This window comes from Chrysemys picta, chromosome 1 (assembly GCF_011386835.1).
Source record: "Chrysemys picta bellii isolate R12L10 chromosome 1, ASM1138683v2, whole genome shotgun sequence".
Taxonomy (NCBI): domain Eukaryota; kingdom Metazoa; phylum Chordata; order Testudines; family Emydidae; genus Chrysemys; species Chrysemys picta.
This window is the reverse complement of record NC_088791.1, coordinates 168,254,383-168,280,563: the sequence shown is the minus strand read 5'-3', so window position 1 is coordinate 168,280,563 and position 26,181 is coordinate 168,254,383. Positions and strand designations below refer to the sequence as shown.

At 41.9% G+C, this 26,181-nt stretch overlaps 1 protein-coding gene across 4 annotated transcripts in view; it reads right to left on the bottom strand.

Moving 5' to 3' along the window:
- The window catches only part of CRYBG3 (crystallin beta-gamma domain containing 3), a 136,971-nt gene that overhangs the window by 88,606 nt on the left and 22,184 nt on the right, over nucleotides 1–26,181 (bottom strand). For 2 of the 4 annotated variants that reach the window (XR_010599826.1, XM_065589255.1), the window contains exon 2: nucleotides 126–562. Coding sequence is in view for 2 of the 4 variants with exons in the window: in XM_065589255.1 (XP_065445327.1) it covers nucleotides 126–562 (437 nt within the window). In the remaining 2 variants the exon portion in view is untranslated. Of the gene's footprint in view, nucleotides 1–125; nucleotides 563–19,028; nucleotides 19,108–26,181 lie in introns of all 4 variants that reach the window. The other 2 variants (XM_065589258.1, XM_065589262.1) reach the window with 2 other exon arrangements.

Here is a 26,181-nt window from a genome sequence, read left to right as displayed (position 1 = left end):
ATTGCATCCCAGACTGTCATAGGTCTGCAGATATGGGACATCTACCAAACGTATGGCAGAGCTAGTCACTGCAGCCATTAGACATTTTTAATATTAAAATTAAGTATTCAAATTTTAGAACTTACATTAGTGCATCAGCAGCTTGTTCCTGTCCTCTATGTAAATCCTGAGAGCAAACCTCCCCGATATTAACCAAGGTAGGCTCTTCTTTAGGCACTGCTACCTCTTCTGTTCCAGCAGTAGAAATGACAAATATTTCAGTTTTCCGATGCTTTGTGATCCCATCTTCCTGAAAGGCAGTTGGATTATGCAAATCCTTTCCAGGTCTGTTGTGTCCATCTCGGAGGGTAGACTGTTTAGATTCTCCCAAAGAAGATTTTGATCCAATATTAAATAAGCTTCCAAGGAACTGGAAAAAGCCTTCTTTGGGTTGTCTGTCACGATCTGCTGTTTTGCGTCCAGGAGCCAAACTGGGAAGGCTATTAGCCTTTTTTAATTCTTCTGTGATAACAGAGTTGCTTAGATCTTCCATGGAGTGGTTCTTCTCTGCATTTTGAGAAATCTTAAAAAAAAAAAAAAGAACAATAATGTTGAAACAGAACCAATACATCAATTTTCAGACTCTACTCCAGAGGTGAGCAAACTACGGCCAGCGGGACCATCCTCCCCGGCCCGCGAACTCCTGGCCCAGGAGGCTAGCCCTAGCCCCAGACCCTCCCCCGCTGTTTCCCCTCCCCTGTAGCCTCAGCTTGCTCGCTCTGCTACCAGCGCAATGCTCTGGGCGGCAGGACTGTGAGCTCCTGGGGCAGCGCAGCTGCAGAGCCTGGCCTGACCCGGTGCTCTGTACTGCACGGTGGCGGCGGCGTGGCCCAGCTCCAACCAGGCAGCGCGGCTGTAGCGCCGCCAGCCACCGGTGCTCCAGACAACTCGGTAAGGGGGCACAGAGCAGGGGGGGATGGATAGAGGGCAGTTCGGGGGGTAATCAGGGGGCAGGGGTGTGGATAGGGGGCAGGGCGGTCGGGGGGACAGGACAGGGGGTTGAATGGAGGCAGGGGTCTGGGGGAGGGCGGTCAGGAAGGAGGGGGGGTTGGATGGGGCGGCAGGGGGCAGTCAGGAGACAGGGAGAAGGAGTGGTTGGATGGAGCAGGGGCCCCGGGGGGCCGTCAGGAATGAGAGGAGGGGTTGGATGGGGCGGTGGGGGTCCGGGGGCGGTCAGGGTACAGGGAGTGGAGGTATGTGAATGGGGCAGGGGTCCCAGAGGGGCCATCAGGGAACGGGGGGGTTGGATGGGGGGCAGATAGAAGGTTGGGGCCGGGCCACGACCCCCTCCCCTAACCGGCCCTCCATACAATTTACGAAACCCGATGTGGCCCTTAGGCCAAAAACTTTGCCCGCCCCTGCTCTACTCCAAAAAACCTTAAACTGTCTCTAAGCATTGCATTACTTCTGGCTGTTCTGCTATTTACGAGACCAGTTTTAAGAGCTTTATCCAATCTCCTTTACTCTGTTCTGCTATTTAAGATACCTCTACTTCTTTCTGTGGCAGAAATTGGCCCCATTATCGAGAGCTTAAAATCAAAAGTACTTTTTAAAATTGTAACAGATGCCTTGAAAGGCCACTTTTATGAAAAACAGGCCTGGGCTTTGAGGCTCACAGGACAATGGTTGTGGAGGTAAAGCACTGTACGATGGAAACAGAACAAAAATAATTTGAGCTGGCAAAAAAAGGAGATGAAGCATGGAGCAGTTTTTCATAGAATGGTATTGCAAGCAAGCAGAAAAGATTTATTAGTTACGGCTGTGAAATGGTTTGGGACACAGGACCCAATTCTTTCATCCTTCGTGTATGTGAGTAGACTTCACTCATGTGCAAGTAGTCCCAGTGCAGTCAGGCCTGGTCTACACTACGAGTTTAGGTTGAATTTAGCAGCGTTAAATCGAATTAAGTCTGGACACGTCCACACGACGAAGCCCTTTTTTTCGACTTAAAGGGCCCTTTAAACCGGTTTCTTTACTCCACCTCCGACGAGGGGATTAGCGCTGAAATTGGCCTTTGCGGGTTGGATTTGGGGTAGTGTGATGGAATTCGATGTTATTGGCCTCCGGGAGCTATCCCACAGTGCTTCATTGTGACCGCTCTGGACAGCACTCTCAACTCAGATGCACTGACCAGGTAGACAGGAAAAGCCCCGCGAACTTTTGAATTTCATTTCCTGTTTTTCCAGCATGGAGAGCACAGGTGACCATGCAGAGCTCATCAGCACAGGTAACCATGATGGAGTCCCAGGATCGCAAAAGAGCTCCAGCATGGACCGAACGGGAGGTACGGGATCTGCTCGCCATATGGGGAGACGAATCAGTGCTAGCTGAACTCCGTAGCAGTAAACGAAATGGCAAAATATTAGAAAAAGTCTCAAAAGCCATGAAGGACAGATGCACATAACAGGAACGCATGGCAGTGCTGCGTGAAAATTAAGGAGCTAAGGCAAGCCTACCACAAAGCCAGAGAGGCAAACGGAAGGTCCGGGACAGAGCCGCAAACATGCCGCATCTACGCGGAGCTGCATGCCATGCTAGGGGGTGCAGCCACCACTACCCCAACCGTGTGCTTTGATTCCATCAATGGAGAATCACACCACAGGAAAGCGGGTTCGGGGTACGAGGAAGATGATGATGATGAAGACAATGAAGATAGCTCACAGCAAGGAAGTGGAGAAACCGGTTTCCCCAACAGCCAGGATATGTTTATCACCCTGGACCTGGAACCCGTAACCACCGAGCTCACCCAAGGCGTGCTCCCAGTCCCTGAGGGCACACAAGGGACCTCTGGTGAGTGTACCTTTGTAAATATTACACATGGTTTAAAAGCAAGCGTGTTTAATGATTAATGATTAATTTGCCCTGGCAATCGCAGCCAGTACAGCTACTGGGAAAGTCTGTTAATGTGTATGGGGATGGAGCGGAAATCCTCCAGGGACATCTCCAGAAAGCTCTCCTTCATGTACTCCCAAAGCCTCTGCAAAAGGTTTCTGGGGAGGGCTGCCTTATCCCGTCTGCCATGGTAGGACACTTTACCACGCCAGGCCAGTAGCACATAGTCTGGAATCATTGCATAACAAAGCATGGCAGCGTATGGTTCCGGTGTTTGCTGGCATGCAGACAACATCCATTCCTTATCTCTCTCTGTTATCCTCAGGAGAGTGATATCATTCACGGTCACCTGGTTGAAATGGGATGATTTTATTAAAGGGACATTCAGAGGTGCCCGTTCCTGCTCGGCTGAACAGAAATGTTCCCTGCTGTTAGCCACGCGGTGGGGGGGAGGGGCGAAGTGATCATCCCAGAGAATTGGGTGTGTGTGTGGGGGGGGGGGGGGGGAGGGGTAGTTGGGTTTGTGCTGCATGTTAACCTGGAAACCACAGCCCCTCATTTTACATTGCAAACCCATTTTAAATGGCCAACCCAATGGGCTGTTGCTTAGTATGGGAAATGAGGGCGCTGCTGTTTGAAACCATTCCCACATTTATGAAGGTTAAAAAAACCAAAAGACTGTGGCTTACCATGGCTGCCTGCAAGCCGAATTCTGTTGCCTGGCACTGCGTGAGTGATCTCACACACCCAACCGGCAGGCCCTCAATATAAGAGGAAAAATGCGACCTTGTAATGAAAGCACGTGCTGTGTAATGTGAACAGCAAAATTTAAGATGAAAGAGCGTACCCATTGTTCTCTAAAATGTGTCTTTTTTAACCACCTCTCCCTTCTCCACCACCAGCTGCAAATGTTTCTCCTTCGCAGAGGCTAGTGAAGATTAGAAGGAAAAAACGGCGGACTCGGGATGATATGTTCTCGGAGCTCCAGATGTCCTCCCATGCTGACAGAGCACAGCAGAATGCGTGGAGACAGCAATGTCAGAGTGCAAAAAAGCACAATATGAACAAGAGAAGAGGTGGCGGGTTGAATCGCGGGCTGAAGAGAGCAAGTGGCAGGCTGAAGAGGATAGGTGGCGTCAGCTTGCTGACAGAAGGCAAGAGTCGATGCTCCAGCTGCTGGAGCATCAAACTGATATGCTCCAGCGTATGGTTGAGCTGCAGGAAAGGCAGCAGGAGCAGAGACCGCAGCTACAGCCCCTGTGTAACCAACAGCCCTCCTCCCCAAGTTCCATAGCCTCCTCACCCAGACGCACAAGAACACAGTGGGGGGGCCTCCGGCCACCCAGTCACTCCACCCCAGATGATTGCCTGAGCATCGGAAGGCTGGCCTTCAATAAGTGTTAAAGTTTTTAAGTTTTAAACTGCAGTGTCTCCTTTTCCTTCACTCCTCCCCCACCCCTCCCGGGCTACCTTGGCAGTTATCCCCCTAGTTGTGTGATGAATTAATAAAGAATGCATGAATGTGAAGTAACAATGACTTTATTGCCTCTGCAGGCGGTGCTCGAAGGGGGGAGGGGAGGGTGGTTAGTTTACAGGGAAGTAGAGTGAACCGGGGCGGGGGGCGGGGGGAAGGGTTCATCAAGGAGAAACAAACAGAAGTTTCACACCGTAGCCTGGCCAGTCACAAAACTGGTTTTCAAAGCTTCTCTGATGCGCACCGCGCCCTGCTGTACTATTCTAACTGCCCTGGTGTCTGGATGCGCGTAATCAGCGGCCAGGCGATTTGCCTCAACCTCCCACCCCACCATAAATGTCTCCCACTTACTCTCACAGATACTGTGGAGCGCACAGCAAGCAGCAATAACAATTGGAATATTGGCTTCGCTGATGTCTATCCGAGTCAGTAAACTGCACCAGCGCACTTTTAAACGTCCAAATGCACATCCTACCACCATTCAGCACTTGCTCAGCCTACAGTTGAACAGGTCCTGACTACTGTCCAGGCTGCCTGTGTATGGCTTCATGAGCCATGGCTTTAAGGGGTAGACTGGGTCCCCAAGGATAACGATAGGCATTTCAACATCCCCAACGGTTATTTTCTGGTCCGGGAAGAAAGTCCCTTCCTCCAGCTTTCGAAACGGACCAGAGTTCCTGAAGACACAAGCATCATGTACCTTTCCCGGCCATCCCACGTTGATGTTAGTGAAACGTCCCTTGTGATCCACCAGGGCTTGCAGCAGCATTGCAAAGTACCCCTTGCAGTTTATGTACTCGGTGACTTAGTGCTCCGGTGACAAGATAGGGATATGGGTTCCGTCTATCGCCGCACCACAGTTTGGGAATCCCATTGCAGCAAAGCCATCCACTATGACCTGCACGTTTCCCAGAGTCACTACCCTTGATATCAGCAGGTCTTTGATTGCGTTGGCTACTTGGATCACAGCAGCCCCCACAGTAGATTTGCCCACTCCAAATTGATTCCCGACTGACCGGTAGCTGTCTGGCGTTGCAAGCTTCCACAGGGCTATCGCCACTCGCTTCTCAGCTGTGAGGGCTGCTCTCATCCTGGTATTCTGGCGCTTCAGGGCAGAGGAAAGCAAGTCACAAAGTTCCATGAAAGTGCCCTTACGCATGCGAAAGTTTTGCAGCCACTGGGAATCGTCCCACACCTGCAACACAATGCTGTCCCACCAGTCTGTGCTTGTTTCCCGGGCCCAGAATCGGCATTCCACGGCATGAACCTGCCCCAGTAACACCATGATTTGCACATTGCTGGGGCCTATACTTTGTGAGAGGTCTATGTCCATGTCAATTTCCTCATCACTCTCGTCGCCGCGCTGCGATCGCCTCCTCGCCTGGTTTTGCTTTGGCATGTTCTGGCTCTGCATATACTCCAGGACAATGCGCGTGGTGTTCATAGTGCTAATTGTCATGGTGATCTGAGCGGGCTCCATGATCCCAGTGCTATGGCGTCTGGGCTGAAAAAAAGCGCGACACTATTGTCTGACGGAGGGAGGGAGGGAGGGGCGAGTGACGACATGGCTTACAGGGAATTAAAATCAACAAAGGTGGCTGTGCATCAGGGAGAAACACAAACAACTGTCACACAGAATGGCCCCCCCAAAGATTGAACTCAAAACCCTGGGTTTAGCAGGCCGTTGATTTCACGGAGGGAGGGGGAAGCAAATGAATACAGAACAAATCTGGTCCATCTATTTTTTACATCTTAAGCTGGCAGCAGACGGTGCAGCATGACTGATAGCCCTCAGCATCTTCTGGGTGCTTGGCAGAAGATGCTGTATTACGACTGCTAGCCATCATCGTCAAGACGGTTCAATAGGACTGCCGGCAGGACTGAGTCTCCAGGAGACAAAACATGTCTGCCCAGGTGCCTCTGACCGAACTCACTGAGGAATACGACGACGATGGATACCAGTCGTAATACACCATCCACTGCCAAAAGGCAAGGAGCTGCTGCTGTATAGCAATGCAGCCCCACGTCTGCCAGCACCCAGATAGCTGATGACGGCTACCAGTCATACTGCACCATCTACCGCCAAAAGGCAATTAGCTGCTGCTGTGTAGCAATACAGTACCTTGTCTGCCGGCACCCAGGTGACATATGACGGTGAGCTGAGCTGAGTGGGCTCCATGCTTGCTGTATGTTGTCTGCACAGGTAACCCAGGTAAAAAGGCACGAATCGATTGTCTGCCGTTACTCTGACGGAGGGGGAGGGACCTGACGACATGTACCCAGAACCCCCCGTGACACTGTTTTTGCATCATCAGGCATTGGGATCTCAACCCAGAATTCCAATGAGCGGCGGAGACTGCGGGAACTGTGGGATAGCTACCCACAGTGCAACGCTCCGGAAGTCGACGCTAGCCTCGGTACTGTGGATGCGGTCCGCCGACTTCATGCACTTAGAGCATTTTATGTGGGGACACACACAATCAACTGTATAAAACCGATTTCTATAAAACCGGCTTCTATAAATTCGACCTAATTTCGTAGTGGAGACATACCCTCAGTGTGACTACTCACATGCGGGAGGGTTGCAGGATCATGCCTTAAAGATGGACTTTATTAAAAAACAATGAATTACTTATGGAACTACGTAAGGGTAACATGCATATTTGCCTTTTAAATTGGCAGATGGGTTCAGGTCCTTTATCTGCGGTTACCAATTCTTCCTATTAATCAATGTTTCTAGAATTAGCTATCACTCATTTCTGTAAAGGAGGATCTCTGACCACTGTTTTGGGCAAGGAGAGGGGATTCCCCAAACGGAGAGAGATCGAATTAGGCTCTTGTCCTTCATCAGCTCAAAAAGACAGTGGATTATTTCTGCAAAAAACATACAGTCTCAGAGACCAAGAGCCCATGCCTGCTTGCAAGCAAAATACCTTTTTACATTTCCTTCTGTGGGGAGGTACCTGTAGGCTCTGTCTCTCTCAAACTAACATGTTAAGGTATGAAAACACCCACACCTTCCTTAGCTGTAATTCGTAAGAACTTATTCTGATCAACAGGACAGGGGAGGAAGAATTTGAATAAATATAAATCTGTGTAGGATCTTTATATCAGCAATATCTTTGGATAAGAGTAAGCAACTCTATTGTGTAACAGTTAACACTCACTTATCCTACCCATGCAGCAGGACAGTATTTTCATTAACTCCCTTGTTCTGTTTCTATTTGCGGACACATCCCTTTTAGATAATTGAGATGGGCATATTGAGTGCTATGCTAGTTATTTTAAGTAGATAGAATAAGAGTTTTGTTCAGTAGAAGGACTACCCAATGGTTGACAAGCCTGGGTGATGAAAAGCAGTATTTTAATGAAGTGCCTCCTTTTAGACATGGGGACCAGTGATAATTTTGATGAGAGGCAGGCAACAGGTTACTTCAGAGTTTTTCTTACAGTTAAATACATTGATCTTTGACCACCAACTCAATATTTTACTATTTATTTTTTTCCTTCAAAGAGTGGAGTATGTTTACTCTGCTATTTCATAAGCCCAGTTATTAACATTTTTAGTTTTGTGGCATGATTCCCCTTCTTCGGGCTATGGTATTGAAAAAAGCAGAACATTGCAAATGAACATAAACTAAAGTGGAACCTTACTAATTTACACTTCAATAATCTCCATACCATGTATACAAAAAATGCCCTTTCTCCTCACTCTTCAGCAAAAATTAATGTCAGAGTCAGTGCTAAAGGAAGGTATTTTGTTTTTACAAAATGTTTTCTCAAAACATTTACCAATGTGCCAGGTACTGGCATCTTAATTAAAATTAATAAAAGTTTAAATAATTAAGTGTAATGTACCAAACCACTGATCTAGGCACATACAGAATAACAATTATAAATCATGTAAAATGAAACTATATTCCTTGCTCAGTTAATCAACAAGGACCATCTATAAGCAGGATTTTCTATTTCTATTTTTCTATTCTATCAGGGTTTTATAACACACTCATCACCATGGGCTCATCAGTTACCATCCATCCACAAATACATCAATCCCCCCGCCCCCAATATTTATTGGTCACCCCTCTATGCCTACATACACCCTTTCAAAATCACCAAGATTAACCCTTTCACAAAAGCCTGGTAAAGAAAGGCCTTGCAATGTGCTCTTACACAGCTCTGCCTCTCAGATCAAGAAGGGGGATATCCCAGTGCCACAATATATAATAAGGTGAATTGAAAAATACTATTACTTTTGTTTTTTACAGTGCACGTATTTGTAATCAAAAATAAATATAAAGTGAGCACTGTACACTTTGTATTCTGTGTTGTAATTGAAATCAATATATTTGAAAATGTAGAAAATATCCCAAACTATTTAAATAAATGGTATTTAAGGGGATATCCCAGTGCCACAATATACAAGCCACACAGTTGAAGGCCCCTTCCTGAATCCCACCTGCTTCCCAGACCTTTTTCTGATCAACTGCTGAAGTATCAGAAGGGGATGTGATAATGTCTATTTTAGCCAACATGCCATTTATTGCTGTACATGTCAACAGCATCCACTGGAAGTGAATTAGAAAGCAGCACAGCTCTCTGAATGCAGCAACGAAGTTATCTCTGCACATGGCACTTCCAAGCAAGCAGGCTGCCATATTCTGCACTAGTCGAAGTTTACAAGTCGCATGCAGATGAAGCCCAAGGGAGAGCACATTACTAAATTCCCATCTAGCAGGAACTAAGTACTTTATGTAAGAATTTTTTTGCTTGGTTTACCTTACTGGTTGACAACATTTACTAATTCACAACAGATTTCCTCTACTTTTAATTTTTGTAAAAACATTTATTTTAAAGAGGAAGATGTGTTTTCAGGAGCCAGGCACCACAGTGGGTTAGTTAGTGAATTAATCACTTCTAGGGACCAGGAGTCCAGTCCTCCATACTCTCCACACACGAATCTCCTACTGTGACAGCTCTGTGTACAGAAAGCCTGTAAGCTTGTGCCCCTTAGTTTTAATCATGATTCATGTCCCATTGAAAAGCTGTTTGGTAGTCCCTGCTTGCACAAACACTGAATCACTTACACAATTCAGGGTAATTGGGGGGTTCCATGTGAAAGTAGGCTTCTAAGTTTTTAACAATAATGAGTGTTGCAGGCAGGTGTGCCCATGCTGATACAGCAAAACTCCTGAGAAACATTTAAATTGCAGCAAGTCAACGTGTATTATTTTAATGCACATATTAAGTCTGACAACAGAAGCTATGCAAAGCTATCATTTCCCAACACACGAATGTATCAATCCTTCCCTTCATATTTCAAATATTCTCCCCCTTGCCTCACATTTGTTAGTGCTCTAAGACAACATTTTTGTTAATTATTTTCTTTATCTTTTGCAATACGATAGCCCCTCGAGCCTCCAATCTAGATCACGATCCCACTGTGCTAGGCATTGTACAAGCAACACTGCTCGTTCTGTCTTTTAAATTTATATATTGTGGCACTGGGATATCCAAATTAATGAGGCGAGACTGCACTGTCTTTACATCCAATAAGCCTTTGTTGTTGCTGAAACCCTCATGCTCAACCTTCCCATCAGAGGCAGCACTGTCTCCCCCCTCCCCCCCAAGACTTTCACTTTCCATTCCCTCTGCCTCTAAGCTCATTTCATTTGCAACCCAGCTAGTGGGGAAAGGTAATCCAAGAATATAATGTAAGACAAATAACTTGACTCAAACCAAGATTAAGGACATTTCATTAATGGCTGAGGGGCTGATCCAACAAACACAATTGGACACAGTGTTCACTGCTACCATAAACAGTCCCACTGAAATGCTGGATTAAGTCCCAAGGATACAGTAATACCCTAAAGACAGACTGTTTGGCCACAGGGTTTACTTATCATTAAATATAAAGAGCAGCTATTTGTGACCATTGATTGTTGATTTCTCTCAGTTACTGCGTGGGCAGCAGTTCAAGTTGCCAGAGGCGCTAATTTAGCAGGGTATATGTCAATCTGCCAAGAGTACAATCTCTTCTATTATCCTAACAAGTGAATGAAATGAAAATATTAAAAGCATTAAAACACAGATTTCCATGAACAAAAGACACAGCTTCCAGCCATAACAGTGAGACACTTCAGACTAGACTAACTCCCTCCCTAAATGAGCACCGATTATGAAGCGTAAATTCTAGACAGCACCATGACAATCCATTGTTAACTATTTGTTTTATTATACTGGACTTTGTGGAGGGAGCACACCTTGCAAGCATATTCATATATTTTAATTTTATTATCATTATACCCCAGCAAATTATCATTTAAAATTAGGGCTGTCAAGCTATTAAAAAAACTAATCATGCTGCTAAACAATAATAGAATACCATTTATTTAAATAGTTTGGGATATTTTCTACATTTTCAAATATATTGATTTCAATTACAACACAGAATACAAAGTGTACAGTGCTCACTTTATATTTATTTTTGATTACAAATACGTGCACTGTAAAAAACAAAAGTAATAGTATTTTTCAATTCACCTAATACAAGTACTGTAGTGCAATTTCTTTATCATGAAAGTTGAACTTACAAATGTAAAATTATGTACAAAAAATAACTGCATTCAAAAATAAAACAATGTAAAACTTTAGAGTCTACAAGCCCACTCAGTCCTACTTCTTGTTTAGCCAATCGCTCAAACAAGTTTGTTTACATTTGCGGGAGATAATGCTACCCGCTTCTGTTTACAATATCACCTGAAAGTGAGAACAGACATTTGCATGGCATTATTGTAGCCAGCATTGCAAAATATTTACGTGCCAGATGCGCTAAAGATTCATATGTCCCTTCATGCTTCAACCATCATTCCAGAGACCATGTGTTCATACTGATAAGTGGTTCTGCTCGATAACCATCCAAAGCAGTGCGGACTGACACATGTTCATTTTCTTCATCTGAGTCAGATGCCACCAGCAAAAGGTTGATTTTCTTTTTTGGTGGTTCGGGTTCTGTAGTTCCGCATCGGAGTGTTGCTCTTTTAAAACTTCTGAAAGCTCTACACCTCATCCCTCTCAGATTTTGGAAGGCACTTCAGATTCTTAAACCTTGGGTCGAGTGCTGTAGCTATCTTTAGAAATCTCAAATTGGTACCTTCTTTGTATTTTGTCAAATCTAATGTGAAAGTGTTCTTGAAACGAACAACATGTGCTGGGTCCTCATCCAAGACTGCTATAACATGAAATATATGGCAGAATGCGGGTAAATCAGAGTAGGTGACATACAATTCTCCCCCCAAGGAGTTCAGCCACATAGTTAAATTAATGCATTATTTTTTTAATGAGCATCATCAGCAAAGAAGCATGTCCTCTGGAATAGTGGGCAAAGCATGAAGGGACATACGAATGTTTAGCATATCTGGCACGTAAATACCTTGCAATGCCGGCTACAAAAGTGCCATGCGAATCCGTGTTCTCGCTTTCAGGTGATATGTAAACAAGATGCAGGCAGCATTATCTCCCGTCAATGTAAACAAACTTGTTTGTCTTCACGATTGGCTGAAAAAGAAGTAGGACTGAGTGGACTAGTAAGTTCTAAAGTTTTACATTTTTTGTTTTTGAGTGCAGTTATGTAACAAAAAAAATTTACATTTGAAAGTTGCACTTTCACCATAAAGAGACTGGACTACAGTACTCGTATGAGGTGAATTGAAAAATACTATTTCTTTTGTTTGCCATTTTTACAGTGCAAATATTTGTAATAAAAAAACACTATAAAGTGAGCCTTCTCTACTTTGTATACTGTATTATAATTGAAATTAATATATTTGAAAATGTAGAAAAACATCCAGAAATATTTAAAAATTTTCAATTGGTATTCTATTGTTTAACAGTGCAATTAAAACTGCGATTAATTGAGATTAATTTTTTTAATCACGATTAATATTTGAGTTAATCGCATGAGTTAACTGTGATTAATCAACAGCCCCGCTTAAAATGTATCATTTTGTGGTTGAGATACAGTGTAATGAAATGGTCAGAGGAGAGGACTGGAGTCAAGAATTCTGGATTCTCACCAACTCATCTCATGTCCTTGGACAAGTCACTTAACCTTGCAGTGTCTCAGTTTATCTATGCGAAATGCTCAGCATTCTTACCTACCTCACAGCATTGCTCTACAACTTTATTCATTAATGTAAGTAAAGTGTTTTGAGATCCTTATATGAAAGGCACCACAAATCTACAAAGTAGCATAATTTTATGTGCTGCTGTTGTTCAAACACTGTACATTAAACAAAATTCACCAAGAAATAGTTGGAGTAGTTGGCAGACCTATATATTCCCACAGAGAATAGCTATGGCAAAACTACTGTCAGCATATTTTCTCTCATCAGTGAAGAAAAAGAGCGTTGCCCCTTTTGATACTGTCTTCCATTTGCTTTGCACTGTGTGGGCTATACTGCAACCCATGGATCTCACATATGAAGCAGGCTTCTGTTTTCCATACAGTGTGAAAGAAAAAATTAGGTATCCTTGAGCAACTGACATAATTAACTACTGCAGTCTCTATATTTCCAGCACATACCAGGAGGAGGTGGAATTATGAGATGAGGAAAGGCATACGATTAGAAATATCTTTTTTGGTATTCTGTTTCAATTTTTCCTAACAATAAAGGCAACTAGACAATAAATAAGTATTAACTAAGGAAGTGCTGCACTTCACTAATCATATTCAAGACAAAGATGGATTTAGCATTTAGGAATAGTTTTTTGGTGATGGGGGTTAAAAAAGAGGCTAGAGGAGATAAAAAACAAGAAATCTCTACCAGCCCTAAAATCTATTATTCTATAATTACTTTTAAAATAATTAACAACACAAGATAATCAAGACACACCACAGAAAAAATGCATTAAAAGCTAAACAAAGAATGAGAATCCAGTATCTTAAGAGTGAAATTAATTTTCTAAAGGTATTTTGTGAAAGAAAATAACTGGCTCATGCACCTTTTAGGGCTTTTTATTCTGCATAAAGACGACTTAATAAGGCTTGATATTTAAAAATAGCCAAAAAACAAAAACTTTTTTTCTGCTTTTTATTATATTAACAATTCTCGCCTTGTTTGCCCAGGAAGACACTGATGCCCGGAAAACTAATGAAATGATAACATTGCTTTAGTTAAAATGAAAGTTCATTAACGGGAAGGGATTTTTAGTCAGACTTTAATTTTTCCATTTGCTTTTAACAACTACTTAATTTTAAGGCTAGTCAACATTTTGGACACAAATCAACATTGTGGACACAAGATGATCCGTAATAAAGATTCAACACCCTTGCCCTGTCGATTAAGGTGCTATGAGTTCACAATAAGCAGTTGCTAACACATTCAGAAGGTATCCTATCAAAATTAAGGAACACCAGACGATGTTATTGAGATCAGAAAACAAGCAGGGAAAAGTGTTTTTTGTTTTTTTTTAAATAAAAAGGACAGCAAAAAAGGCCCCATATAAAACACAACATTCTTTATAAGTCACCTTTAAGGGAAAACCTGAAAGCAATAAATGCTTCTAGAAAGACAACCTGAAGTTTTAAAATAAAGTTCCATTGACATTTGGATGGTTATTTCAAGTTCCTTGCCGGGCTTGCTGCAGGGCACTCCCGTCCTCTGCGCCGCCGTCCCCTACAGGGCAACCAGAGCGGAACACCACCAAAAAAAAAAAAAAAAAAAAAAAAAAAAGCTGTGCCGCCCTAGGATTGGGCGGAATGCCGCCTCCTACAAGCTGCCGGCCCAAGCACCAGCTTGCTTGGCTGGTGCCTGGAGCCGGCCCTGGCTGCAATGTTGCCAACTCTCATGATTTTATTGCAAATCTCATAATTTGACATTTATTTTAAAGTCCTAGCTTCTGGAATCATGTGATAATGTGAGAATCTCAGCTTTAAAAAAACGTTTCTAGACCTCATGGCTGAAGAGAAAAGATTGAAAACGTGAACCCTAAAAGCTCAAAGCCAGAAGGCAAATAAAAGCCTGCCACATATATATTTTTTTAAATCTCAAGATTTTAAGGCAGTCTCGTGATTTTTGAACACTCACATGTGGCAGTACTGCTCCAGCCCCCTGTTCTCCCAAAAGTGAAGTAGTTCCTCTCTCCAACTTCACTAATTAAGTCCCATAAACAGGTATCCAGCAAGAGTCCACACTCCAGCTGAGAAATGTTACTTTGTGTTAACACATTCAAAGCCAACATAAATTAGAACTTTACTTTAAAAAAGCATGTAGTAAGCTTGCGAAGATATTGGTCCCAATCTTGATGTGACACATTTTACAGGGATGGAATTTACACAGATGAAAATGAGATGAGATTCAGGCCCATTAGGTGTAGATAATCTGTGAAGGCAACAAAAATGTATAGCTGTCTTCATAACATATGTTAATTAAGCCAGAACTTAAGAGTTGTACGGTCATGCTCCTTGACATTGAGTTCTACCATTATGGCAAGAGCACAAATAAGGCCATATTTATGTTACCTTTAAATGATACAATACTTAATGTTTAAAAGTAGAGATATAAACCTTTCTAAAAGTGCACATTGCAATTTCTCCATCAAAACTGTACCAAGTCATTTTCAGGCCTAGAGCTCATCACAGTACAAGTATTTGTGGAGCAGCTGGTAGTAGAGCTGAAGTTAAGTAGATCTGCATTTCAACTATAAATCACTGTTTTAAGAGGTTTATAGAAAAGCTGTCAAAAAAATCCCATACACATTTTAAGATGAAGCAAAAAAAAAATTAATATCTGTTCCAGGGAAAAAAAGAAGTGACCCATTTTAAGTAATAATAAATAATGACAACAACAAAATTAATAGGTTTGGGACACTGATTTTGTACTCCTGCAATGCAGAGACTAAAAATGCTCAAGCACTATATACCTCTATGGAGCTATATGTTTATTAATAATAACGGCATTGAAAAGCTGCCTTTCTAAATGGAACATTTATTCAGAAAGAACCATGTTTACAGCCCTGGCTGTAACACAATCTGCAAATAAGTAATGTCAATTAGCAATGTACCTTCTGGTAGTGAATTCAAGGGTGAGGTCAATGCATATAACAAATAAAAATTCAAAAACGTTTCCTGGATATTGATCAAACAAAGGCTGACTAACATACTTTCCCAAGTAAATAGCTAAAATCATTCTTTTAGCATTTCAGAAGATGACCACATTCATCTATTACATACACTTCCCCCTATGGGCTGGAAATTTCATCAAAGTTGGAAAAACATTTAATATGTGTGAAAGATGCAGAATTGACAGTACTGGGAACTTAAAACCTTAATACAGCCACACAAAAGTACAACAGTTGTACAAGTTTTTCACCTCACTTCAGCCAGTTCATCAACTCTGATTTGTAGGGATAACCTCTACTTTGGAGGGAAAGGGACTTCTAATCTCCAGGCTATTCTATCCTCGTCCTCTCTGCTGAGACCATTAATAAGTGTACAAAAACACCATCACATGGACATGTGTCCCCCAGGAATGTGACAGATGACCAACAGATTTTATACAGGCTAATAAATAGTCATTAGATGGTAGTGAGTGTTATCCACAACTAACCTCAACTGGATCTGAACCAGTCACAGACTCATATCCCCCTTTTAGTTCGATGGGCCACCCTCCACCCATATGTGCATGGGTGTATGCATACAACCCATCTAGAAATCTCAATTATTTGTGAAAGGGCAACTGTAAAAGGACTATTCAGAAGAATTAAAAAAAAAAAAAATCTAGTGATCTAATCCAATAAATCTGAAACACCTGTCTTCCAACACCAACCATTATCCATGACTCAAATTGCTGAACCATTGAGTCTCTCAACAATTTCTTTGAACTGGGTAGCAATACTTTATCTATTAAGGATCTTTACACAAGACAGCTCAACTTGGCTGACATCAAATACAGTACAATGAGGCCCTGTTTCAATTAACTTTAAACCTTAAGCCAAATCCATCTTTTTCCCCCTCCATCTCAACATTATCCAATTATCTGTAATTTTACTAAATTGCATATACAGAAAATAATTTATTTGGCATTGTATACTACACACTTCTAAAATACACTAACAGTTGTTTTGAGACACAGTCTAGAAAGAAACATCCAGGGATGCTCTAAGGACCCACCAGGTAAGTCACACAAGGGCACTGAGGAAGAGCAGTTTAACTGTAACTCCACAGGCGTCCTTGAGATACTCAGCAAATGGCCAGCATTCTGACAATATGAACACTGCACCTTCTTTAGAAAGCCAACTCTCAGACATAGGCACAATGAATTACCACAGGAAATAATGTGATGCACATTATAAAACCACAAATAAAAGGTGAAATTATTCAACAAGGAACTCTACCAACATGATGGAGAGTATTTAAGTTTAGATTCCTTGCAGCCAGAACCTTCTGACAGAATTTTCTTTCACACCAATCTTTAGTATAACATTGCAGAAAAGATGGCTGAAGCAGACTCTGCATAGAGAATTTCATTATTTGCTGTAATTACAATAGACTTATAACAAAAATGATAATTGCTGAATTAGTATTATTCTTTGCTAAGTAAAAAACAAATGAGGTTTGGTGGGGTTTTTTATTCTGTTTTAAACCAGAATAACACAATAGTCAGTAAAAACAAGAGACCACTAGGTCACTGGTTCAAACGACTGATGGTCCCTTTGCTCCACCCACACATCCTGCTCATTCTTTCCCTTAGAAACCTTCTCATTTTCATATTTCATCCTATATACCCCTTATGCTTCTAACAGTTCTATTCAGACACACCAAATGCCCTCTCTTTTCATTGAAATCCTTCCTCAAAACCAACTTCTTATGTAAAGTTTTTCACCAATAATCCAAAATAGAAAGATATTGTGTGTGTGTGTTTTTTAAAAGGGAGAAAAAGAGCCACTGTTTTGAGACTGTATCTCACCTGGTTCCCTAGCATGTTGTGTGTCTGTATTGTAGGTAAGACATAGATTGTAAGTCTTTTTGGGAAAGGTCCATTTCTTTCTCTGTATATTTTCAACACTCAGCAATAATAAATTCAGTGCAAGTCAGTAGCATCTGAAAGACATCTTCTGTACAGTGGCCTACCTGAAATGACAGGTGTCCACACTATAGTTTGCACTAACTTGTACTCTCATGAACTGTCTGAGCAGACACACCAAAAATTGAATGGATGTGACTAGAGAATGAACTACCCTCTCACCCCTAAAAGTCATCCCACTTGATGAGGGTCGAGGCACAAAGGGGCGGAGGCAATCTTGAGAAAAGTTGCACAGAAAGTAGCAGCGCTGTATGTAATTATATATACCGTGAAATAAACGTGAATGGCATTCTGCAGGCAAAACAGTGTTCCTGCCCCAAACCTCTTACAATAGAAGGCCCTGATCACATGAGACTAATGGTCCTTTTGCAGGATTGGGGCATAAATTAAGACACAGTAAGATGAAGCTTCGCCTCATATCAAGAAAGATATATTAGAATCAGAAAATGTACAGAGAAGGGCAACATTATTAGGGGTATAGAACAGCTTCCATATGAGGAAGGATTAAAAAGACTGACTGTTCAACTTGGAACAGAGATGACTAAGGGGAGATATGATAGAGATCCATAAAATCATGCATGGTGTGGAGAAAGTGAACAAGGAAGTGTAGTTTACCCCTTCACATAACGCAAGACCCGGGATCACCCAATGAAATTAATAGTCAGCAGGTTTAAGAAAACAAAAGGAAGTACTTCTTCACACGGCACACAGTCAACCTGTGGAACTCATTGCCAGGAAATGTTGTGACGTCCAAAACTATAAATGGGTTCAAAAAAAGAATTAGATAGGTTTATGGAGAGTAAGTGCATCAATGTCTATTAGCCAAGATGGTCAGGGACACAACCTCATGACCCTAAGCCTCTGAGATGCTCCAGGGGATGATGCACTAAATAACTGACCTGTTCATTCTCTCTGAAGCATGAGATGTTGGCCACTGTCGAAAGACAGGATACTGGGCTAGATGGACCATTGGTCTGACCCATTATGGCCATTCTTAAGTTTAACATTGGTAATGAGGAAGAGGAGGAGGACAAGGATTACAGCAGAAAGATCATACAGTTGTTTTCGTTGGTAACTTGTGTGATTTGAGGCCCCTCAAGGTTGTTTGTTTTAAAATGATGCCATCACTGCATAGAGAAGACTAGTACTTCTAGTTCACATGGAAGAAGCATTAGGGAGGCACTTGGCAAAATTCCTGTTCCTTGGATAAAATTATAACTTTCTTCTCCAGGACTGTGAATCCTGCATGTTTCATTAGCATTAAATGTGCATTTATTTAGATGGTAAGCAAGGATAGGGACTTCAGAATCATTGAAATGTTGGGATGGAAGGGACCTCAAGAAGTCGTCAAGTCCAGCCCCCTGCACTGAGGCACGACCAAGTAAACTTTCTATCAGGGGCTTGAAGCAGACATGGTCTTTTTCTGTGTATATCAGTGCCTAGCACAGTGGAGACTCAATCCCTGACTGTGGCCTCTAGGCACCACCACCATAAAAATAGTAAATAACAACAGTACTAATACTACTACTTAACAAGGGGGAAGGAGGAAGGCAAGCAGTAAACACTGGCTCAGTGAAAATTAATAAATAAAACCATACCTTTAACAGCTCAGGGAGAAGCGTTCTTTCCTTTTTATCACTTTTCACACTGATGGATTCTTCTTCCTTATTTGCAAAGCTGAAAATCAAAAATAAATTGAACTATTTTAAAGACCTGCATTAGGCAGAGCTACTTAACACAAGAGGCACTGCATCATGCAATTTAAAAGCAAAGCTGAAAGGTACGGTATTTGTTTGTTTGTTTTTGGTTAAAAAAAAAAAGAGCACATTGCACATATCTACTCTTAAAAAAAATACAAAATTCTGCCTGCAACACTGGGACTGAGCATGCTCAGTTGCTGTATGGAGATGGTGCATGCACAATATGTGCATGGCACACTGGAGCTATGAGGAAACGGCACATGCTCAGTGCAGATGGAATCTTCAAAAACTTCAGCTGTCAAACTAACAAACCTCTAAACATGTCCAAACTGAGATTTTTTCCAGACAGAAGCTTATAACTTGGCCAAATTTGAGTTAATTTTCACAGGGACAGCAAAAGGCATAACACTGACACCAGGGCGACCACTCTGCTAAAGTTTAAGTCCTTGTTCCAAGGCAGGGATATGCTAGAGCGTCTCGAAAAAATTCTTACAAGAAGTTTGTTAACAAGAACAAAACCAACATACTTTCCCCCCTATTCTTTTTCTTGGGAATGGCAGATAATTTTTGCTGAAACTTTCCCAAAAAAATTCAGCCTTAGGCAGGCAATTGGCATGAAAATTTCAGCCCAAACAGTTTAAGTTACAAGCAACTGAAAACAGGGTCCCATAATGGGAAGTGTCAGACAACCTTAACTATAGTCATTGCTGCCTGTTCTTCCTGTAATATGCCAACAATCCAAACCAATCTCACTCTTACCTTCATTCCCCTGCATGCAAAAATAGGGAAGAAGAAAAGTTCACTTGATGGCTTCTCAACAATTTGTGAAGACAGTCTTATACCAAGGTACCCTGTATTTATGAAACACTGTGCTATAGTAAGATGATCATCATCTAGTGTATCTCTTACTCAATAAAGCCTTCTCAGTCTACTTAGATTCATACTACAGGTGAAAGGCACATTTCTGTCACTGTATGTTTCTTTATATGTAAAAGAGGATTTGAAAGTTATTGGCTTTTTGAAAATAAGGAAAAAGCCTCTACACATGCTTCTTTTAAAATAACCAGGAATAGTGAAGTGTCTTCTCTGGTTTCATTGGAGAATTTAGAAAGCTCTCTCAGTTAACTGGCTGCTGGGCCATGTGCGTGTCTAACTCTTTCACAAAGAGTTTTACTCCCAGGTGTTTGTCAGGAGTTTGAGTTAAATGTGTTAAATACACATGTGTTTGAGTTAAATACAAAAAAATTGTCAACAGTCTGACTAAAAATCCCTCCCCCTCTCAATTGCTCAGATTTCAAAAGTCCTCCAACAGAAAGTAAACAAGACCAGCTATTTCTAACTTTAAAGAGCAGTATTTAGCCATTAAGCCTTTTATGCAGAGACAGAAAGAGCCATTTCTTTTCTCTCTTTCACAGGTTAGGGTTAAGCTCAAAAACAACTACAGTAGGATCACTATTTTAAAGTATTTTTAAACACTTGTCCAGAAGTATTTAGCTCATTCAACAGGCACTTTTTAAGCACATATATAAACGGAAAGAAATAATAAAATTAAAGATTTAGTCCACCCTGCTGCATCTCAGAAAGAAAGTTTTGATGGATTAATACTGTATCCCTATTAATTTCTTGTCTTGCCTTGCATGTGTTCCATGAGGAAGATTTCACAACCTCCTTTAGGCAGATCATCGCTCCATAATAAAAATTCTTTACTGTATTTAACCTAGTTTCTCCCCTCTTAGGGCAAAATCCTACTCTCAGATCTACATGGCTTATCTTGATGCTGATATACTTGATGTCAATAGGAGCTCCCTGCATATAGCAAAAACTGAATAATGGGGTTGACATCCACTACAAGAGGAGGATTTTCCCCTAAGCCTTTAGGGCATTGCTTCTTATGGGACCAATCTGGATTATTAATAAAACTCATCCTGTCTTTTTCTTATGACATGTATTTATAGCCCATTAGAATCCTACCCCATCATCATTTTTCCTCTACCCTTTACCCTCTCCTTCATAAACCATGTTTTCTAAAACTTTTAGCATTTTTGGCTGCTTTTTTACAGACAAAAGGCAATATCTTTAAAGTATAATACTGACAGATACCAGATTTATTTTGTTCTAGCATCAGCCTCGCTTGGACAGGGTACTGTAGAATCCTGCAATATGTGCAGTGAATCAAGAGTTAACTTGTGTTTAGTTCTTAGGCAAATGTCTTAAAATAAACAAAGTAGAAAAAACACAGCTTTACTTTCTAGCCACATTAAAAACAAAACAAAAACTTTCCCCCACCCTCCAAAACTAAACCTGAAAGTTACCTTATTAAATTAGTCTTTTTTAAAAAATCTTCTATGTGTTTCAACATTCTAAACCTTCTGCTTTAATCAGTAAATAACATTGTTTTTACAGAGCCCTTGGTACATACTAGATGAGTCACATTGTAAATAAATAAATAAATAAATAAACCGATTAAGCACAAAAGCTCTCTCTGCAGAAAATGTGGCTCTTGGATTGTTTTGTTTTCCCCTGAAAGTTGAGACTACCTTCCAAAGCAGAGAACAATAAGTGTGTCCCCGCTGATGTCAAATATTACATTTAGGTCTGGAGAATAGTCCAGTTATTGCTGAGCAGACCTTTGATAACCTAGATTAGCATTCTTATATTACCACAAGAGAGAACTTGAATTCAGTGTTTTTATCATCATTGAATGTCATGCAATTGCAGCATCTGCAAATATTGAAACATGCAACCCTATTTTCAAGGCAGAAAAATAGGTATTAAGCATTAGTTGTACTTTCACAGGAAAACTACATAAATTCCTTCTCTACTGTGTTCAAAACATAGGTGAGCTAATGTAACTGTTCCACTCCCATCCTCCTGTTGCAATAGAACGACCCCTTCACACAGCTGATAAAACATACTATAGTAAAAACTGTGTTGTCCAGCACTTTACCAACTTGAAAAGTCTACAAACCGGCATTTCTGATCTTTAACAGGGTCCGGTTGGTGCAGGGCCGGCAGGTTCCCTACCTGGCTCCGCGAGGCTTCCTGGAAGCTGCGACAGGTCTCTGCTGCTCCTAGGCGGAGGAACGGTCACAGGGCTCCATGCGCTGCCCCCACCCTGCCCTGCGCGTTGGCTCTGCAGCACTCATTGGCCGGGAACCACAGCCAATGGGAGCTGCGGGGGTGATACCTACAGGCGGAGGCAGCGCGCAAAGCTTTCTGGGCACGTCTCCGCTTAGGAGCAGCAAGGACATATCGCCGCCTGCGGGGAGCCGCCCAAGGTGAGCACTGCCCAGATCCGGCGCCCTGAAACCCCTCCTGCACCCAAACTCCCTTCCTTTTAGCTAACCAGAATTTTTGACTTACCGACACCCCCCATTTCCCCAACATGTCCGATAACAAAGCTTTTACTGTACATATTTACATACAATAAGAGTGTACATTCAAGAGATATGAAGAATAAAGTAAGTATGAAGTTTATAATGACATACTCCCCGGCAATTTATATGTACATATGTTTTGCCAGAAGCTGGGAATGGGTGACAAGGCATGGATCACTTGATTACCTGTTTTGTTCATTCTCTCTGGGGCACCTGGCATTGGACACTGTCAGAAAACAGGATACTGGACTAGACGAACCATTGGTCTGACCCAATATGACCATTCTTATGTAATGAAGATGCCCCAAAATTATATGAATCTATTTCAATTCTAACTGTCAAGTCTCAGGAAGTTACCAAATTCCATTTTTCAAGCAACATTATAATTGCTTTACACGGATAGCATGGACAAATGAAATTCTGACCCAATGTATTCTAGGTTTCATTATTTATAATACTTAATAGCAGTGAATATTCTGTAAGATATTTTGTAAAAATAATGAACTCTTAGTAATGTGATACAATACACCACTCAACTATCCTATCCTAGCTACAAAGTGAGAACAGATGACTGATGGGTGGGGAGAGGGGTTCACCAAGAGCATTAGGGAAGTGTAAATTCACAACATTCTACATTTTTTCCACATATGCTGTTGTAGTCACGTGGGTCCCAGGATATTAGAAAGACAAAGTGGGTGAGGTAATATCTTTTATTGGACCAAGTTCTGTTGGTGAGAGAGACAAGCTTTTGAGCTTACACAGAGCTCTTCTTCTAGTCTTTCTTTCAGTCTCACTACATCCCCATCGAAAGTTTCTCTCAATACAGCTGTTGTACCCATACCTACTTCTTTTCTTAGATATTTTGTTCATATAACGATTGATCCTGCAAGGCTCTGAGCCCGCTGGCACCAGTCCATCAAAGCACTTAAATATGTGCGTATCATTAAGCACGGGAGTATTCCCATTAAAGTCAAATGGGACTACACACATGTTTAAAGTGCTTTGCTGCATCAGCTCACAGTGAACACTCAGAGGTTTCAACACTTCCACTAAATAGACAAGGAGAACTGATCCCATGAAACTATGACTTTTTAATCAGCCCCGGTTCACAGGCTACTTTATATTGTTTTTAGAGAATTGATGACAGGACAGTCTATTAAACAGATTCAAACAATCTGTCTGGAGTTAACAGACAAGCTTGCCAAAACACAGTTCTAAAAACTCAAGTGGCTACAGTACCATGTCTCAGGATATCTAAAAGGTATCAGCAGGTTAAAAGGTGCAAAGTGGTGCACCCATACAATGTAGCTATTAGCAGATATCTAGTACATTCAAACTAGCTTTGCGCTGCCCCACAGGTGCAAACTTGCCCTAAAGTTGGTTTGGCTGGTCTGAGAAGGATCACTTCAGTGAAGAGAGATCATCAGGATGCCCAGAATCATCATTATAGTTACTAAGTCACCACCCATGACTAGCATAGAGGGTGTCATGGAGTCACTGGGTCAGGTCCAGGCCCCAGCCTGTCACCAGTCTCCTGGGAGCGACCCCTTTAGTGTGCTAAGCCCCAAGGACTCACACAGTTCCATAGGGGCAGGCCCATGGCCTTCAAGACTGGGCTGCCAGTACCAGCATTCCCTGTCTCTCCGTGGCTCCCTGCAGCAAATCCAGCCAAGCCAAGCTACTGAGGGAGGCTTGTACTGTATCCCTTTAAGGTGCAATGCTCTCAGTAAGTATTCACTGTGACACAGGCAGCCTTTACAAAACCAGGTAATGATTTATTAGTCACCTGGCATACAGAATCTTACAGTTCTTAGGCTACACAGGAAGGTAGACATTAAGCTATAATCCACCCTGGTCAAACCAGTGCACTGATGGGACAGCCAAGCTGTGCTGCACCCCATCTCTGGCTCTCTCCCCCAGCAATCTGGGCCAGACTCCTGAGTCCCTCCCAAAAAAACCCCTCCTGCCAGTCACCTGAAACGTTTTCTCCAGCTCAGTTCACAAATCCCACCTGATGGGGTTTTTTGCTGGTAGATGTTGACTGTTCGGTGGTTGGAGCACTTCTTTGTCTTGCTGGACCCTCTGTTAATTTGAGCCGGTTTCAGTCAGTTCTTTAATGATCCTATTCATTCCCCCCCACCCCACCCCACCCGCGACAGCAAGGTGACACACACATCTCCTGCCTCCTGCACTGTTCCAGGAGCAGTGTTAACCCTTGTGCACCCACTTGGTTAGCAATGCCACATACAGAGGGAAACTGAGGCACACTTATGATTCATATAAAGAATAAAGACAATTCCCATTTGGTCACAGGTCACATGTCATGTCTGAGGCATCACTATAGCTAGATGACATGCAGCTGCCATAGAACCCTGTAAGATCATAGGCAACCAGAGCAAATTAGAACAGCTCTGAGTCCACTCTCATTTGTACTTGGTGAATGGCCCAGCACAGTGCAGTCCCAGGATTAAGGAGGACACCTTTGTATCCCCAAGTTCCATCCAAGGCTCCTCAACCAGAGCCAGGTTCATGAGTCATGTACATAAACAATTACACCACTGCCTTTCTATTGTTATTTTCACTAGACATCACCTTTTTTCTTATTTTTTGGTATATATGGTGCTCCTGAAATAGAGGAACTAAACATTAGCTAAAACTAGGCAAAGAGTTTGCCTTCTCCACACTTTGTCCTGCAGTTCTTTTGTTTTGCTAGTGTATATGTATCCTGAACACCACCACCCTTGCTACTTAGATAATCAACAGTAAACTTCCATTACAGCAGACTATATTCTGCTGAAAGTCTTTGTTTATATAATTTTCTCATGCCTTCTATTCCTCTGTTGTTGAAAGATCAGCTTTGACCTATCTGGAATACTGGGACAGGTGGTGTCTGAATCATATGCAGCATTTTTTAATCAATGTACTTGTACAAAGAAGGATAGAGAATATTATTACTGAAGAGAGAGAGGAATGTTTATTCTATATAGTGTTACTCGTACAGAGATAAAAACCCTGTATAAACTAGAACCAGATAAAATACACTTATCTAACCTGGGTTTGAGTAAACACATGCAGGTTCTTCCTCTATCATTATCCCACGTAAATTAGCAAGTTGTATTGCATAATTTGAGAAGTATTTTCCAATCTTCTCGATTAAAAAAACCAGAATAGACCCAATTATAAACAATTAAGTGTTCAAAGGCCACTCAAAGCATTTTTGTATAGTGTTACATGTCTGTTTTTCTCATCTTTCCTCTTTATAACAATCTCTTGGCACTTTAAAAACCCATCCCTCTCTTCCTGCACTAATCCTTCCCACCCATATTATGTACACACATGCTGGTTAATGTGTTGTCACTTGTGACTGCTTGGAACTTATTGATTTTTATCTAACAATATGAGCAATAAAATGAGAATGGAAACATGAAGCTTTTGCCAACAGATATAATAATAATAAAAAAGAAAGGCATTCTTGATGTCTACCAAACATGAAATCGACCAACAGGATACTTAACTCTGCACATTGTACATGATCAGCCTGTTGTGGACTCTCTCCCAGCTCTGACCAACTGGTCTGAATGAGTAAGAAGTCGGGAATCGGAGCCAAGGGTCAGAAATGGGTTTCCTGGAGTGAGGCAAGGCAGGTACAGGGCTGGGTCCAAGGCAGGAACAGC